This window comes from Prunus dulcis, chromosome 3, assembly GCF_902201215.1.
Source record: "Prunus dulcis chromosome 3, ALMONDv2, whole genome shotgun sequence".
NCBI lineage: Eukaryota > Viridiplantae > Streptophyta > Magnoliopsida > Rosales > Rosaceae > Prunus > Prunus dulcis.
This window is the reverse complement of record NC_047652.1, coordinates 1020334-1037968: the sequence shown is the minus strand read 5'-3', so window position 1 is coordinate 1037968 and position 17635 is coordinate 1020334. Positions and strand designations below refer to the sequence as shown.

At 35.8% G+C, this 17635-nt stretch overlaps 2 protein-coding genes and 2 non-coding genes across 4 annotated transcripts in view; 3 read left to right on the top strand and 1 right to left on the bottom strand.

Moving 5' to 3' along the window:
* Positions 1–2873: 2873 nt before the first annotated feature.
* Positions 2874–7414, bottom strand: LOC117621591 (glutamate decarboxylase 1). The gene is made up of 7 exons (XM_034352156.1): positions 7041–7414; positions 6695–6899; positions 5171–5371; positions 4722–4936; positions 4029–4282; positions 3857–3909; positions 2874–3547 (listed from the first exon to the last, which is right to left on the bottom strand). Exons 1-7 carry the CDS (start codon positions 7124–7126, stop codon positions 3050–3052), a joined length of 1512 nt encoding a protein of 503 aa, XP_034208047.1. The 5' UTR covers positions 7127–7414; the 3' UTR covers positions 2874–3049.
* A 2713-nt stretch (positions 7415–10127) lies between these two features.
* On the top strand, positions 10128–10213 carry LOC117623632. Its single transcript, XR_004585161.1, has one exon. It is a non-coding gene; the product is annotated as a small nucleolar RNA Z103 (small nucleolar RNA).
* Positions 10214–10360: 147 nt separating this feature from the next.
* LOC117623629 lies at positions 10361–10463 on the top strand. The gene has a single exon (XR_004585159.1). It is a non-coding gene; the product is annotated as a small nucleolar RNA Z103 (small nucleolar RNA).
* Positions 10464–13589: 3126 nt separating this feature from the next.
* LOC117620871 (aarF domain-containing protein kinase 1) overlaps positions 13590–17635 on the top strand; it is an 11458-nt gene continuing 7412 nt past the window's right edge. Inside the window, 6 exon segments of the mRNA XM_034351114.1 lie at positions 13590–13801; positions 13912–13995; positions 14171–14311; positions 14435–14505; positions 15120–15213; positions 16349–16499. Of these exon segments, the coding sequence (XP_034207005.1) occupies positions 13634–13801; positions 13912–13995; positions 14171–14311; positions 14435–14505; positions 15120–15213; positions 16349–16499 (709 nt within the window). The 5' untranslated portion in view covers positions 13590–13633.

Here is a 17635-nt window from a genome sequence, read left to right as displayed (position 1 = left end):
CATATCATCATTTTGAAAATACCTCAACTCAATTTCTAAAGCTTTCAAGTCACTTGGACTGAAATCAGTATGATAGAATTTCTCAACAAGTTTATGTAGATGCCCAATATTGAATGATTTAAAGGAATTATAAGGATCCAATGCTAAGCTAAGAATAAGAAGTTCAACTGTTTGCTCTGGAAATCTGTCATTTAACTCCCTCAACATGCAATCTATCACATCATTAAATACATCAACGCGATAATAATGTTCAACTGTAATAAAATCTTTTTGTTAACAAGAACGACCTGTGCCAATCATATAATATATCATGAACATCAATACTATGTTGTTCACAAAATGATACCACGCTCATGAATAAATCATCTCAGCCATGTGCCCTCATATCTTAGAACTGTGATTTTGTGTTTTCAACAAAGTTTAAAGCACTTACAATATCTTGAGTTTTTTTCTGAAACACTTGACAAAGAAAGTTGGTCAATCCCATAATTTTATCCATCAAAAGAAATGAAAACACAAACTCAAAAGACATCATAGCAATATAGTTATTCTCTGTATCACCATGAAATTGTTGGTTAGGTCCATAATCAGTGATTTCCTGGAGAAGTATTTTAGTCTTTTTAAATAGACTCATCAAACTTGTAATAGAGGCAAAGTGAGATCCCCAACTAGTGGCTCCAACTTGTTTCAAACTACAACCTTGATTAACTCCTCTACCTGTCTCAAGTTCCCTAGAATCCAACTAATCTTTGAGTTCAGCTTTTCGAATTAAATTTAACTCATTACGGCGCTTAACAGAAGCACTAACAAAATTCACAATGTTAGTCAACATTGAAAAAAAATCTTCATACAACTTTCACATGCTTATATTGCTTCTGATTGTTTTTGTTAAAGGAGAAAGTTTGAGTGGGCGGGGCTACTGTTTTTGTTAAAGGGAAAAATTTGAGTAAGTTGGGTTTGAGTAGGCAGAAGAAAACTGATTGTTTTGGGTAATTTTTGGTTTGGCAAAAAATGGAGTAGGCATAGGGTAGGATCACCCCTGGTGGGTTGGGTTTGAGTAGGCAGAAGAAATTTGATTATATTGGATATTGGGTAATTTTTGGTTTGGCAAAAAATAGAGTAGGCGGCTACCTACCCTGCCCTTAGGTTAGGACCGCCCCTGGTAGGTTGGGTTTGAGTAGGCAGAAGAAATTTGATTATATTGGGTACTGGGTAATTTTTGGTTTGGTAAAAAATTGAGTAGGCAGCTGCCTACCCTGCCCCTAGGACCGCCCCTGATCACCATTGTATCACTTACCCGGGTACTATAGCACTTTTTGGTCAGAGAGGAATTTATGAACTTCCTATGTTTTCCAGTTTCGACCTTTGTCACGTTTTTTATCTGTAATTTTCCAACTGTTGATCCAAATTTTATGTTCTTTATATGGTTGAATTCAGCATGAAAAACTAAAGAACCCAATGTGGAACAAATGTCAAAATCATTTACATAAATGTAGAGAATTCAATAAAAAGAGCACTCAAAGGTTCAAACAACAAACACAAATGGCTCCTAGTACATCTTGAGTACATATTGACTGATATAGTGACTAAATTATTTGATTTTATACTTGGATGAATTAGTCTATTGGGTTTTTATATTTTACAAGGATAATTTGGTGTATTTGTTCAAGAACTTATGTCATGTGAAAGTATTATAAATTGTATTTTTATTAGTATGTTTTTATTACGATACTACCGATGTACCGGTCAATTCGAACCAAATATTAGGTTAACCGATCCGAAGTCTACATAAGTTTTTGGTTTGGTTAACGGAAGAGGCTTCTACCGTTCCGAACCGATCCGTGCCCAGGCCTATTATATATATGGTAGGGTATATATTTCGGAAAAAAGAAAAGACGCCAACTAGAAGTATCGTTTACACTCTGTGGCAGACGATGTTTTAATTATCAACTAATCGTAATAAATAACAAATGTAACAAGTCAATTACACATGTCACATAATTTGATTCACTTAATGTAAAAATATTTATAAAGAATGGATTGTTGATATTTTATTGATAATGTTTCATGTCATTGTCAAATAACAAATGTAACGACATGTTATCGATATATTATCAACAACATTGATACATGTTAATTCTATAATGACGAACATACGATATATTATGATATATTTTAAGGTTATATTTGGCCTATGACCATGGCTGGAGATAGCCTAAGTCTTAGATGTGTTCTTTTTCTTTTGTTACTTCAGTTGTTTTTATTTTCCATTTTGTATATTATGAAATGTTTATTCTATAGGTTTTCGATTGATGGGAGTGGACTTTATGATTGTTCAACTTTATTTATGCTCTTTGGCTAAGTTTATTTTATTTTATATATTATAATTACTGTTATTCCTTTCTAGTACATTCCAATTACTATATTCTTTTTTTAACAAACGATATTAGCGGAGGGGGAAATCAAACGTAGGACCTCAGCTATACGGATAAATATTACTAATCACTTGAATTACAAGTCCTCTTGTCAATTATTGTATTCTAGCTTAGCCAATGAATACTAGGCTTCTTGAATTTATCATTTTTGGAGGAATTGGTTTCTACATTGTGCGTTTAAGGCTTGATTATGAATTTTGAGGTGATTGATATTTTTCGTTGCAACTAACTCAAATTCCCCTTCACCGCGGGAAGAGTTTTCAGTGTCTAATCGGGCTCACAGTGGGGCAAATGAATCTATAAGCCCAAATTTCTCTATTTCACAATTTGGTTGGTTTTTTTCATCAACAGGCGAAGGGAACTTTGAACTCAAGGCATCTTCACTATTTGAGAGAGAATTATGTTAGACCAAGAGCTAACTTGTCAAAAATTTGATCATACAAAATAATAAAGGGGGTAAAACTACTCATTAGGCATCAAATTTGAGCAAAAGAAATTGTCACACGCGATACAAAAAGGACGCTCACTCCCACTCCAATTGAAAGCACATACAAGTACACACTCAATTTTAGCAAAGTTAATAATTAATTAGAGTAGCAAAAACCAGACACTTTCTAACAAACAACATTCATCTTCTGCTTCCTGGCCGTAACAAACTTCCTCCAAATTGTTGTGATCTCCCTTGTCTTTTCCAAATCACTCTTCTTACTCTCAAGTGCCCTCGTCTCTGCAGGTTTCCCATCCTCTCCATCGGCAGCCTTCACATTAGAGCTAAGCTTAGATGGAAGTGTGTCTAGTTCATGCAACACTTTCTGGATATCATTCACTAGGCGCTCCGCCAAAGTGCGAGAGAAGTCTTCTCTAATCACGACGCGCAAAACTGTGACATGTTGTGCATCTGGGGGCATGGTGTAGGCAGGGACAATCCATCCAAAGCGGCGGAGTAAGTCAGAGATTTCGAACTCGTCGTGGCGGTGGTTGTCCCTCAAAGAAAATGCCACCAATGGTACCCCTTCGTCTTTAGAGACTATGTTGAAACGCTTTGTCTTCTCCAATCCTTCTTTTAGTACTATCATGTTTTCACGACAATTTTCCATTACATTCCTGTATCCCTGGTTTACATGCACAAAATTCAATTAATTATGTCATACATATCTTCAGATGATATGATCACCAAGCTTTTTGTTATAGAATATCGATTATTATCATGAAACTTCAATGTTTAATGAGAACATTACATTCATCTACTTATCTTATCACAATTAGATGTCTTTATAATTCTTGATTTGGCTAATTTTTTTATAAGAATGATCTCTGAAGGAAGGCAACGCTAGTGGACCCTTTCTTGATAAACTATCTTAATTAGAATGAAGGAAGGAAAAAATCTTCAAATTTCATTTATAATTTGTAAGTGTACCAACCTCAAAACCCAAGCGAATCAGTTGATAATATTGAGCAATAACTTGGCTGGATCCTGCATTATGGAAAGCATGAAAACTCAGTCTACAGTTGGACATTTACCAATGTGAATAGTGTATTGAAACTGCTACGATATATCAATAAAATAATGAAGATAGTTTGAAGAGTAGGTACCTTTAGAGAAGTTGAGGGTGAAGGTAGGTTGATCTGCTCCAAGATAGTTGATATGGAAGATGAGTTCCTCAGGCAAGTCCTCTTTGTTCCTCCAGATGACCCACCCAATTCCTGCATACACAAGTCCGTACTTGTGCCCACTAACATTGATGCTCTTCACTAAGGGCAAACGGAAGTCCCATTCAAGTTCTGGGTACAGAAATGGTGCAATAAACCCACCACTTGCTGCGTCTACATGGATTGGAGTATCCCATCTACACAAACGAAAGAAAAAAAAAAAAAAAAAAAATCAAAGTCAGGTGGTACACACGAGTAATGTTATTTAGACTACATCAACATTACTGATGAGTCACTAATAGATATAGGACCCGCCTGTACAAATGAGTCCCATTTTATTTGACAAGAGACGGTCGGAAAAATGATATGCACGTCGACGCGAACCATATTGTCTTAATTTGTAGAGATATATATTTGAAGAGCTTTCTCATTAATTTTGAGAGCCCCAACATCTTATTCTAATATTTTGAATTCTAACTAATGTGACAACATTTCATTTGATTATAACTAAGTTTATTATCATGTGAATGCCATTTATTTATGCATAATAAGTGATGGTATGTGTCACATCAGTAAATAAGATAAAAACAGAGAGAGAGAGAGAGAGAGAGAGAGAGAGAGAGAGAGATTACATACCCAGTTTCCTTGTTCTTCTCTACCAAGAGATCATTCAGGCGCTTAACATCTTCGAATTCTCCATTGAGAGTGGAGCCAAGGATAGCAGCGACGCAGATGGTGTTCTCATCAACCATCTCCACTGCTTTCTCAGGGTCCATTACATAGTATCCTTCCCTCAACTTCACCTCCTTCAACTCCACCTCAAAGTACCTTGCAAATTTCTCCCAGCACACCTTCAATTAATCCATACAGTAACAATATTAGTTGGCAGACGATGTTTTAATTATCAACTAATCATAATAAATAAAGAATGTATCAAATAAATTACACATGTCACATAATTCGATTCACTTACTGTAATTATGTAGTTTAAAAATATATTGTCCCTAACATCAATCATTGTTGAATTTTATTTTAATTAATTTATTAAAATTGCTGAAATAAATATGATTAGCATATATAAATACCTGGACATTGGCTCCGGTGACAATATTGGGGTTGTCAATGGGCTTGCCCTCAGCTCTCCTCTTGTTCTGCCACTTCCTCTTGAAAGCTAAGCCGGCCAACATGATGGCTTCAGAAGAGCCCACAGTTCCCACTCCAACTGCTGACTCTGAATCCTCCAATGGGGCATTGAATAGATGAGCTATGATGTTTACGCACCGATTCTGTGTGTTCATATACATCATGCACAAAAATACAACACATCATTAATTATCTCTAAATATCCAACATAATCTGTAAGTTGAGATACAAAGCTCTCTTAATTAATCTGTGTTTTGAGTTGTTAAATCATATCAATTAACATGATGATTAATCTGGCTTTTTCCTACAAAAATGACAGCCTAGAAGTTGGAGGATACAATTAGAGGGACTGTTATTTTAGACTATATATATATATATATTAGTTTGTCAAATTTTGTATCACTCACTACGTCAATTATTATGATCAACGATGAAGCATCTTTCCACTAGTCAAAATTAGGCTCATTCAGGACTTTGAGATCTTAAAGCATCCTCTCTGTCTGTCCCTTCTTGCCCATTTGAGTGAGAGAGAGGGAGAGAGACAGAGACAGAGCAATAATGAAGCCAATTTATTCCACGCGTCTTGGCATAAACTGTGGGGTGGACCAAATCAACGCTAATTGTTGATTTGGTCAGTGGAGGTAAAAAAAAACTTACTTTGCCCAGTGGCCAGTACAAATTACAATAATTGGGAACTTGCGGTTTCAGGTGAAATTGCGGTTTTTATTTTTGGTCACAAATTGCAAGTTTTTTTTCCTCTACTTTTAAAAATAAGAGCTAGTTGAAGACTACAGGCAGTACAAAAGGCAATTGATTGGAAGTGCAATACAAAAGTCTGTTTAAGAGTGATTTTTGAGTTGTCACCACAGCCAATCATTTATTCGCATGTGGAGGTTGGCTGGCATGTCACTCCTCATTTCTATAATCTATTTATATCTTTAATGATACGTGCTTATTATTATTATCTATATATATAAAGTAAAAGGTGAAGAATGGTAAAACATTCAAAATTCTGAAAATATTCTTAATTAATGCAAATATTAAGAATTGAAATTATTAATTAAATAAAGATAATATAGTAAATTCACATTTTTTTATATTAAAAAAATTAAAATTAAAAGAAAAAATAAATAATGAATCCTATTTTTATAGAACACAACTACCTATTATCTTTTTTAATTCTAAAATAAATTTAGATTTTAAAAAAAAAACATCTCACAGGTGTGTGAAGAGACTAGTTATTAATTAAACAAAGAATGAAATGAACGACGTGGCCAACAGGGCATTTGCTTTTCAAACAATATTATATGATAACCTTGACTAATTCTCACCCAGTCGGACACTCCACTCATAGTACGCATTAAATTATGAAGAAAATGTGATATTAATTATAAGAAATTGTAAAACGGGAATGGATCCAAAACGATGATGATTTGATGAGGATGAAAAAGAAGATATAAGGTTACCTGGAGCTCAGTGGTGACAGGGTATTCATCCATGTCCACGTAGTTCTTGTTGATGGAGGCCATCATCAGTTTATCGCACTCAGGCTCCATCCATGTGGTCACGAACGACGCCAGATTCAGCCTCGGGTTGCCGTCCAACATAAGCTCGTCGTTTATGATCTGGTACGCTGCCTCTTTCGGGATCGAGTTTTCCGCCATTTTGAATCTGCATGATCGATCAAAAATATGAATTCATCAGCAATAACATCGATGATCAAATTAAATATGAATCATGCACCCATAAAGAGAAAGATTTCTTTTGCTGTTAAAGTGTTTTATGTTTGTTAGAATGTGAATCTAAAATTACCTGGGGAGAGAAGTTCGAACATATCGAGAAGCGAAGGTTGAGTGGACAGAGACATCCGACTCCGAAGCAGTCTTTGAGAGAACCATGGTGATGGATTGATGATGGTGTAGAAGTTTCAGAGAGAGATCTAGAAATGTGGATATGGGTTTTGAAGAGGGAAGAAGATCGATGTAGGCAAAGTCACCAAATGAAGTAGTAGTATACAACTTAGGGAAGGGAAGAGTGGACACATATATTTATAGGGGAAAACAATTCCAGAGGTTATTAAAATGATGTATTATTCAAAGTTTTAGAAAGTTGCCAAGTTGGAACATGGACGGTGCCTTCCGACCTTATGGTGTTGAATAATAGTCTAATAGTAACAAAGGAGGGGCATGTTCTCTATGAGCCTGCCCCAGCCTTTACCCTTGGTTTTGGACTTTACTTTTGAACCCATTCAAAGTCGGGGGTGTCAATTTTATAGACTTGCAGGAGAAGGTGATGAAAGTCGTGTCGTGTAGAAGGTTTGGTTTAGTCAGTCAATAGCATTAGCAAACACAAAACAGAGTTGTGGGACTTGTTTCTATTTTATTTACCAAAAAAAAAAAAGGGGGGGAGGTCTATTCAATCTCTCCTTCATCAGTGCGCATGAGTAGAGGGGAAGGCCTGTCAATCTCCCCAATTATTAAGTTGCATTCAAGCGAATTATGGAAAAACCCGGCAATTAATCACTTTCTGCTTTTGTTATTAAACTGAGCAGTGACATGGTGAAAAATAATTTTCATATTTTATTAGATTGGAGTCGACTTTGAAGGTGACTTTTATTTATTTGGACCAAAACTTTGAAAGTGTCGGACCCAAAAAAAAAAAAAAAAAAAAGGTATTAATCATAAGAGTCTTTACTAATAGAGATTCGATATCTATAGTATTTTTGTTTGGGTTTTGATACATAGGAATCAAATTTTGTTTTGAATTTGGCCAAAGAGGACCATATTTGTTGGGCTTGTCTAAATTACAAAGGTAAAATATAATTTTACCTTTTTTGTTTAAAAGGTTAAAAATAATTAATCTTAGTGTTTTCTGAGAATGAAAACAGAAAATGGTCTCTGAAAACACTACCGAAAAGACCCTTAACCTTTTATTTTTATTTTTAGATAATTTGTAATTAGCAGATACATCATTATTAAGCAAAATTGATTAAAGGCTTGGCTGTCATAATAAGTTACTCCTTGTGTCTTTTGGTGATCATTATATCCATGCACGTGTTGTCCGTGGAAAGGTTAAACTTACAAACCACAAAAGTATTCAGCAGAAAGAAAAAGAAAACAATATTTTTTGAGGTTCGAATTTAAAAATAAATTTTACTCAAGCACGTTTGAGGTAAAGCCCATATTTTATATCGTATGGTCGAGTACCAGGCCAAAATACATTTGGGTGTGTGATATTTAAATATCTATGTAATGGTGGTTACAAAAAGAATATTTATAATGGAGACATAATTCCGTCGAGGCAAAATTATAGATAGAGATTTTCTAAATCACTTTTCTAAATATAATAGCCAAAGTTAAATCAAACGTCCAAAAGGTACTGCTGCACTAAGAACGAGTTGGGGAAATTATATTAAATTTTTGGTCACAGGTTGGATTGGATCCATAAACTTAATGAAACCAATGATGCATGAATTTGGATGAAATGTTTAAGATTTAGATGGTAAGGGAATGTCGACTAAAAAAAGAGTTCATATCCTTAATTTAAAAAAATTATAGGATAAATTAAAAGTTAGATCAAGTTCATGAAGCATTTCACCAATTTAGCCCTTTAACAATAACGGATTGCAATGGCTAAACAATCCAAAGAGGTTGTGCACCCAAAGAAAACAAGACTAAGTCAAATTGTTATAGCCCTAGAAGGAGCAGCCATGTCGTCCTCTGAGTATTCAGCCTATTACCTAGAAAGAGAAGGGTCAATTAACGGAAAGAGAAGCGTGGTAAAGTAAACGTTGAATTGAATGGGGGAAGGGAGACATCCGATTCAACCGCAATGTTTGAGGGAAATTACATGGTGTATTTGGACACATGAAGGCAAATAGAGGAATGAAGATGATCAGTCTTGCATTCAAAATGAAATTCTTATCTACGAAAAGAAACAATGAAAAGTGTTCAATTATTCAAAGTTCCCAAGCCGGCCGCTTCCTTCTCAAGTGACGATAACAGGCATAAGGGGGTCAAGGAATCCCAATTACAGGCACCAGAAAATTTGGATACATGACTCGCCATTGTGTGAGCAGCAAAGTTGCGTGTGCGAGGACCAAAAGAGAAACAAATAGATGTGAACTGTTGACTAAGTATACGAATATCATGGAGGATCTATTCTTCGTTGGCGTCAGGGCAACTTCCTTCACGAAGGGCGTCGATCAGGATTTTTGAGTCATGTAGGGCGTCAGCCATCCGTGTTGCACACCAGCTGCAGCACCTGCTCGAATCCCCTCTGCCTCTTTGTGGTACATCCAACATAACGTAAAATGTATTGTTTTACCAAATTAATAAGGCTAAGCGAACAAAGACAAAGATGAAATAAAAATTAGAAAATAATATTTGACTTCAAAAAATTAGAAAACTAAACCAAAAGTGGAGCTGCGAATGGAAGCAGCCACCCCATGGGCTTCTTCCAAATTTATGGGCTTTACCCCTTCTTGGGTCTAGGGCCGTAAAAGGGCCGAGGGTAATTGCCTAGCAACGCTGTCGTTTTGCCATACTAGGACCGACATAACTCAGCCTAATGAAATTAGGGTTTCCGAGCGCAGGTCGATACCCTATAAATTGAATCACATCCTTCAACCCTCTCACCGTCTCACTCACCCTCTGCCTCTGCATTCTCGATTCACCTTCATGGTAACTTTTTTTATGTTGTTTCTTTTGCGTTTGCATGCATAGTATTACCATTTAGGGTTTAAGTTTCGGCGTCGAAGAAACTGATATCAAGCTTCCTCTGAGTAAGAATGGGCTCTTCGTATGAGCCGGCGCCACAGTTTTGTGTTTGATTTTTTGGTTTTTTTGGTTTTTCCGCTTTACTTTTGTTGTGATTCATATTGGATGTTTGGGATTTGGGATTGAAGTGATGCTACTTTCCCCATATGATCGAAGCAGATTCAAACTTGCGCTATTTTAAATTTCCAAGCCAGAACTCTGATCTTTCCCAAATCCCAACAACTCATGTCATCTATTCTTCTTTTTGTTTATTCGTCTTTTGAAATTTCAAATCTTTCTTCAGTTTGGGTTTTGAAATTTGGTGTTTTGAATGATTTCTATTTTTGAAATTGAAAAAAACCGTAGAAAGAGAAGATGGAAGTGATGATTATTTCCCCAAATGATCGAAACTGAACAAACTGAGCGACTTATATCTCTGTATTACACAGAGACACCAAGCCAGGTGTTTCTGATCCATCTTCATTCTTTATATCAGATCTCTGTAACTTGCTTTTGAAGTTTGAATTTTGAATTTTGGTGTTCATATAAATGATATCTAGCTTTCAGATTCTAAGAATGCTCATATATTTCTCCTTGAGAAGAAGCACCGAGAACCACATTTTCTGTATAATTCAAAGTTTTTGTAAATGATGAGATTACGAGGGAGCATTGGTTGTGGGTAGAGGTGTCAAACGGGTCGGGCCGGCCCAGCACGGCACGAGTCCAGCCCATTTAAATGAGGCACGGCACGAGCACGAATATTAATGGGCCGTGCTCGGCACGGCACGAAAGCTTGGACCGGGCTGGGATTTAAAAAAAGGTCCAATGGACCGGGCCGGCCCGTGGCCCGACATGAGACGGGCTTAGCCCGAGCCCGCTCCAAGCACGGCACGAGCCCGAGCCCACTCCAAGCAAGACACGAGCCCGAGCCCACTTAAATCATCTACTGCATTTTTTCACTACCAAGTTGGAACTTGGAACAGCAAGTAAATAAAATAAAATATAAAATATAAAAAATTGATGCAATGACCAATTACTTACTTGTATGTAATCTTTTGGTAGGATTATTCTGGTCAAAGCGTGACCAGCATAGCGTCAAAACTTTGAGGGTTCATCACTGTGTTATTTGGGACTGCTATATTGCATAGTACACAAGGGCCAGATCCACCTTTAATTACAGGTTTGTATGTTGATGATCAGACTGCATGTCTTTTTGAAGATTTATGATGCTCTAAGTATCTTATTTTACTCTAGAAAATAATTAAATTTTTTTTCGGTTGACTAATGTAGGAACGTGAGATGACAAATGCTGATATTTTACCCGGTGTCCTAGATTAATTTTATTTTCCTTTTTGTGTAATTTGGGAGGGTAGTGGTACTCTTTTTCCTTGACCGGATTTTCCTCCTTTGGGGGTTTTTTAAGGCAAGGTTTTAACGAGGCCACATTTTTGCCCTCCACCTTTTTCATATTGTTTGGATGTTTGATTATTAATGTTTTCAAATAGTTCATCATTCCTTGCTTCTAGTTATATATTTTATGTTTATAATTTTAATTATCTAGTGGGAAAAAAAAATCAAGTAAAAAAAATTCAAATTAAATGGGCTTGTTCTTGGGCCCGAGTATATCCCGAGCACGAGCACGGGCACGGCCCAAGCACGGCACGGCCCGTTTCAATATGGACTTGGGCTTTGGGCCGGGCTGGGATCAATGATTTTACTAAATGGGCCAGCACGGCACGGCTCGATAAATTAAATGGGCCGGCACGGCACGGCACGAATACATTAAAGGCACGAGTTTAAATGGGTTGGGCCGGCCCGGCACGGCCCGTTTGACACCTCTACTTGTGGGATTGAAAGCGACATTGGTTAAGTGCTCTGATAATTGGCATCCAAAAGTTTTATTTTAATAGTTGGCATTTGATGATAAAACTTTCTTAATTCTGTCCCTAGGAAGCAGAATTGACAAAAAAAAAAAAAAAAAGGAAGCAGAATTGAAATGTTTTTTCTTCAAGTACTCGGAAGTTTCATCGTTTTTGGTTTTTTTTCCCTTTCGATTTTGCTGTTTTCTTCGGCTAGAATGTGTTTTTTTAATAAATATAAGGGTTTATTTCTGTTAAATTGCTTTAGTGGCATGTGACGTGGGTGAAACAATGTTTTATAAATTAAAAATTATTAAACTGAAAAATCATTAGAAAACAAAAAGGAGAAAAACTTAAAATTTTGGAGAACAAAAATCAAAATATGGGATTTGGACAAGGGGATGGGGAGAAGTGGGAGGGAGCCGGAAGGGGAGCGGGGGAGTTGTACCTTTTTTTTCCTCTATTTTTTCTTTTAGTTTCCCTCCCATTTAACCAACTATTTATGACAGCGAGTATAGCCGCCCGGCTATACTATTTTAAGAAATAAAAAAATCAGAGTATAGCCGTGCGGCTATACAATTTATACACGTAGGAACGAGGGCCCCACTTGCGACCAGGCTCCCATGTGTCAAAGTAAGTACAGCTGACCGGCTATACTATTTTTTAAAATTATAAAAAGGTAAGTACAGCCGCACGGCTATACGATTTTAACAAAAAAACCGGAGCATAGCCGTGCGGTTATACACGTAAAAAAAGAGGGCCCCACTTGCGGTAGGCTACCAAATGTCAAAATAAGTATAGCCGGCTATACTATTTTTAAAATTACAAAAAGACGAGTACAGCCACATGGCTATACTATTTTAACAAAAAAATAAAAACCAAAGTATAGTCGTGCGGCCGTACTATTTATACACGTAAAAAAAGAGGGATCCACTTGCGATGGGCTCCCACATGTCAAAATAAGTATAGCCGACCGGCTATACTATTTTTTCAAAATTATTAAAAAAGCGGCTGTACTATTTTAACCAAAAAAATCAAAAACCGGAGTATAGCCGTGCGGCTATACTATTTATACAGGTTTAGAAAGGGAGCCCCACTTTCGATTAGGTCCCACGTGTCAAAATACGTATAGCCGACCGGCTATACTATTTTTTAAAATTATAAAAAGGCGTGTACAGCCGTGCTGCTATACTATTTTAAAAAGAAAATAAATGATGATTTACAACTTAAAAGTTAGGTCACTATATAATATTTTAATATATATTATTTTTATTCAATAATATGTGAGAATTATTTGTATAATATGTTAATTTTGTGTGTGTTATTGAAACTTTTGTTAAAAATGTGTATTAAATATGAAAAATACGTATGTACATGTACACTATTAAATGTGAAAAGTGCTAAATTCTTTGTATGGATAATTGCTTTGGGCGTCTAAACTACTCTTATCGATAAACTAAAATTGAGAAAAAATATTTATTCAAAAAATAAAAAAAGATCCCAATAAATTACTTATTTGGTTGAAGTGGCAAGCTAGAGTGACGAAAAAAATTCTAAACAAACAAATGTTTTCTGTTTTCAAATATTTGGGAATTTTTGAGTTTGAGTTTTTAAAACTCGGCCCTGCAAACAGATTTTTTGAATTTTAGACTCAAATTCTGTTTTAAAATTTAAAGAATTTATATTCAAATAAAATACCAAACATACCCTTAATTTTCTTTGTATTATTTGACGGGATAGTTGAACTGGTCTGGCGAGTCTAGACAGAGAAACACATTAGACTCGGGCAATGCGGAAGGCCAAAACCGCACTCTGCTTAATCACAGCCACTGGCCTGACCTTTCATGCCTTCAACCCCAATTTTCTATCATCTTCCTCCGATTCCTTCCCCAACTTTCCTGAGAAATTACGCGCACCAATCCATGGCGTCAATCGATCTTCTCGCGCAATCGCCACCGTCCGTTTCCTCCCCTTTCATTCTCCATTTTTGTCATTTTTTTAAATAAAAAAATCTTCCCTTTCCATCTATCTCTTTCATTGTTAATAATATGTTCCTGAAAGTTGCAGATTGCTTTCACTGCTGTTGACTACAAGTTCACTTTACATGGACTCTCGGTTGACTCTGATGAGTATCGTCAGAAGCTATCTGAGGTTGGTTGCTTTTCTTTTCTTTCTTACTATGAAGTATGAATCATTGAATTTCCTCAGGAACGTAAGTTTCTTTCAGAAGAAATTAGATAGATTTTGTAATTGTTTGCTTCTAGTCTGAGAACCATTATGAAGGAGCTTCAGTTGTATATCTTATGAATATGATGATGGAATTTAGGTTCATAGAAGGTCCGCCTCAAGAATTCGGAAATTGTGTGAGGTCAATAGAGGGTTCTATGTGAAAGCTGGCCAATTTGTTGCAGCTCTGCGACAGGTTCCCAAAGAATACTCATTAACTCTTTCCTCATTGCAGGATCAAGTATGAATGAACTATGTGTTTATATCTGTTTCTTTATATTCCGTTTTGTTTTCTAGATATTCATGTAGGTGGAAATTAATTTAACTTTATGATATGGTGACTATCTCGTAACTATTGTCTTAGGCAGTTCCTTATCATTTCAAGGCTATTAAAGAGGTACTAATCCGCAATCTAGGACCCGAGCTGTCAGATATGTAAGTATTTTGTCACATTGCAGTGTATACACCAACTTGTGGGAACCCAGATAAAAATTTTAAATAGAAGGGAAAAAAAAAAACTTGCAGACTCTTAAGACTTGCTATTAATTATGGAGTGTTTTGTGTTGGAAGGGATTATGAAGGATCATAAACTTTGGTAATATATTGGGGTTCCTTAGTTTGTATAAAATGGTGGAAGACATGAAAATGATGTATGCCTTCTTCCTTTTTTTGTTTTCCTTATTCTTTTTTTTTTTTTTTTCGTAACTGTTCCGCATGTATGTTTCTTGCCATTTACAAGTTTATATCAGGTGCTTTAAAAAGTTATTGCATCTTCTCATTGTGTTTCATCAGTGGAACTCTATACTTGAAAGTTTTCTGACTTTGGGATCTTTTTCTAACTCGATGAACTTCCACATTTGTCTTGTTGCTACTTCTTTTTTTCCTCTCAATTGCTGTATGAAGTTTTGTCCTTGTCAAAAAAAAAAAAAAAATGGTTGGTAGCATGTGCCTTAAAAACTTTTCCTTCTTCTTAATGTGTTTCTCCAATGGAACTCTGTACTTCAAAGTTGAAAGGGCTGTTATTTTTCTGACTTTGGCATTTACCTCAGGTTTTTGTCACTCGATGAACATCCGATAGCTGCGGCATCTATTGCTCAAGTACACCGGGGAGTTCTTAAGGGTCATCAAGAGGTAGCAATTAAGGTTGGTGAGCAGACTAAACCTCTGTTTCAGTAAATTTCATTAATTTTAAGACAACTGTAATTGGTGAATAAACCAGTAACTCTTCTTCGAAACTCTTCATTTAAATTTGAGTTCATGGGGAGAATATGAAAAAAATTGAAAGGGGTGTGCTACAGTCTCACGAGATTTCTAGGTGAAACTTTTCAATTCTCAAGAAGTGATAAAAGCTTGGTAAGTGGTTTGACCAAATTCCTAAACTTTTAGTTCCTGTGGAGATTCCTCCTTAGAACAAGGGAATCAAATTCCCATCTTTTCAACATAGGAAATGTTTAATGTCATTTATTCAATTTAGAAATATAGAATCCAAAATGAATTTATTTTACCAATATAAGAACAGGGACTTTATGATCTTCCCTTTTTCGCATTTCCTAGACAAAACATTGCTGCAACCACCCGAGTTGAGATACAAACTATCTACTCAAGTTACAAACTAAACAAGCTTATAAAGACACACCAAAACACCAAATAACAATAACAAGGACACCAAACTCTTTCTATCTTGAAATGCTGTGTTGAATATCATAATCTTGAGAAGCACAACATGAAGGAACACACACATTTCAATTCCCTCTCTCAAGCCATGACCAATATGAGCTCGAAGTTTCCTTTGTCTCTCACTAGCCATTCTAGGGGAGGTTGATTTAGAAATTTCTAGTCTACACCCTAAATTGGATGAAACACCAGATATGTGAAGGAGTAAAACATATCCATCAGCAAGAAATATATATTCCCATAACAACATACTGTCACCCTGAACAAGCCAAAACAAAGATGAGATGGATAAAACAGTGCAACTGTAGTTCAAAATTGATTGTTAAACAGGAAATTTCTTGGTGGCAAAACAAAGATGAGGTGGATAAAAGAGTGGAACAATAGTTCAAAATAGTTTCACAAAAAGAATAGTTACCTGAATTCAGGATGTCTGATAAAATTATCCATTCCTTAACTTTTTCTTATACATTAAAACAAAAGAAACGTGTTTGCTTTTCTTTTCTGTGATCCTTAATACTTTTGCATATAATGTTTTTTTGCTTCTCAATAAACACGGATTTATGACTGCAATGGTTATTAATTAGTTTTGTCATGTGGATAATAGGTGCAGTACCCGGACCTGGAGCAGCAAATGAAAATAGATACAACAACCATGTATTTTCTTTCAAAATCCCTTGCTTGGGTATGCACTCAATCTCGGGACACTTATGTGATATATTGTAGTTGCAGTGAATAGGTTTTGTCTCTCCTAAAGGGTCATTGAAGTTTCTAAATAGTATTACTCCCACAGAGATCTGATTTGTGGAATTGCTGTGCAACTGATGCAGGACGCATATGACCTAAATTTATTAGTTTCCTAATGTATTTGTTAGTTTCCTAGATTCTCTAGTTTTCCCAATTCTAGTGGGATTTCTACTTTTCCAGATTTCCAGATTTTCTAGTTTTAAGTTTCCTATTTTATTTGGGTTAGGATTTCTGTTTAAGCAAGGGATTTTTATCCTATTATGTCTAGGTGTAGTTCTTTAAAATTCAGATTTGAATGTTGAGTAAACCTTTTCCTAGAACTCTCTGATTTCGTCCCTTCGATCTATATTTCTTCTCCTCGATCTCCAATATTCTTCTTTATTCTACTGTTTCTGTCCTTATCTCGTCTTTTCGATCTCTATTTCTTCTCCCCGGTCTCTTATATTCTTCTCTGTTCTATTGTTTGAGTGCTTAATCTAATACCTACGGGCTGTGCTACATCAGCAACCCTAGCCAATCAAGCGCCTTATGCTTGTTAATGGCTTGTTATTCATTGACCTTCAATTTTGGAGTTGGTGCTTGGCAATTTTTAAACAAACCAGTTTCCAGGCCAAGCCTAACTAATATCATAGCTTTGAGCCCTTGAGTGGGTAGGCTTATTTGCAGCCCTAGGTTTTATGATACTATGTTAAGTGCTATGTTATGCTATCAATGTATGTTCCAAAATGTGCTCGTTTACAATTCTTGAGTTTCATCTGTGTACAACATGTATAATATGTAAAGAAAACTTAGGCCTTTCTACTTTTCAACATTACATTTAGAATTTGTAGTCCTATGATTTTCTTTAGAAAGTAAAGAAAATCTTAGGCCCTTTGTTCTCCTAATTCTTTGTTTTGGTGTAACTTGGACATACATTATTTACTCTAATGTGTTTTGAATGATTGTAATTTACTAGAGGAAATAAGTAGACTATCAGGAAAAGTGAAATTCTCAGATAAAAATGAGTTGTCCTGCACAAATACTTAAGGGAAGTCATTTCCCCCACCTACAATTATCACACCAAATTGGTCATCCTACTCCCCCATTTACTGCATCCTACATAACAGGTTACACTAATTTATTTCTGCTCATCTATTTTTGACTAGCA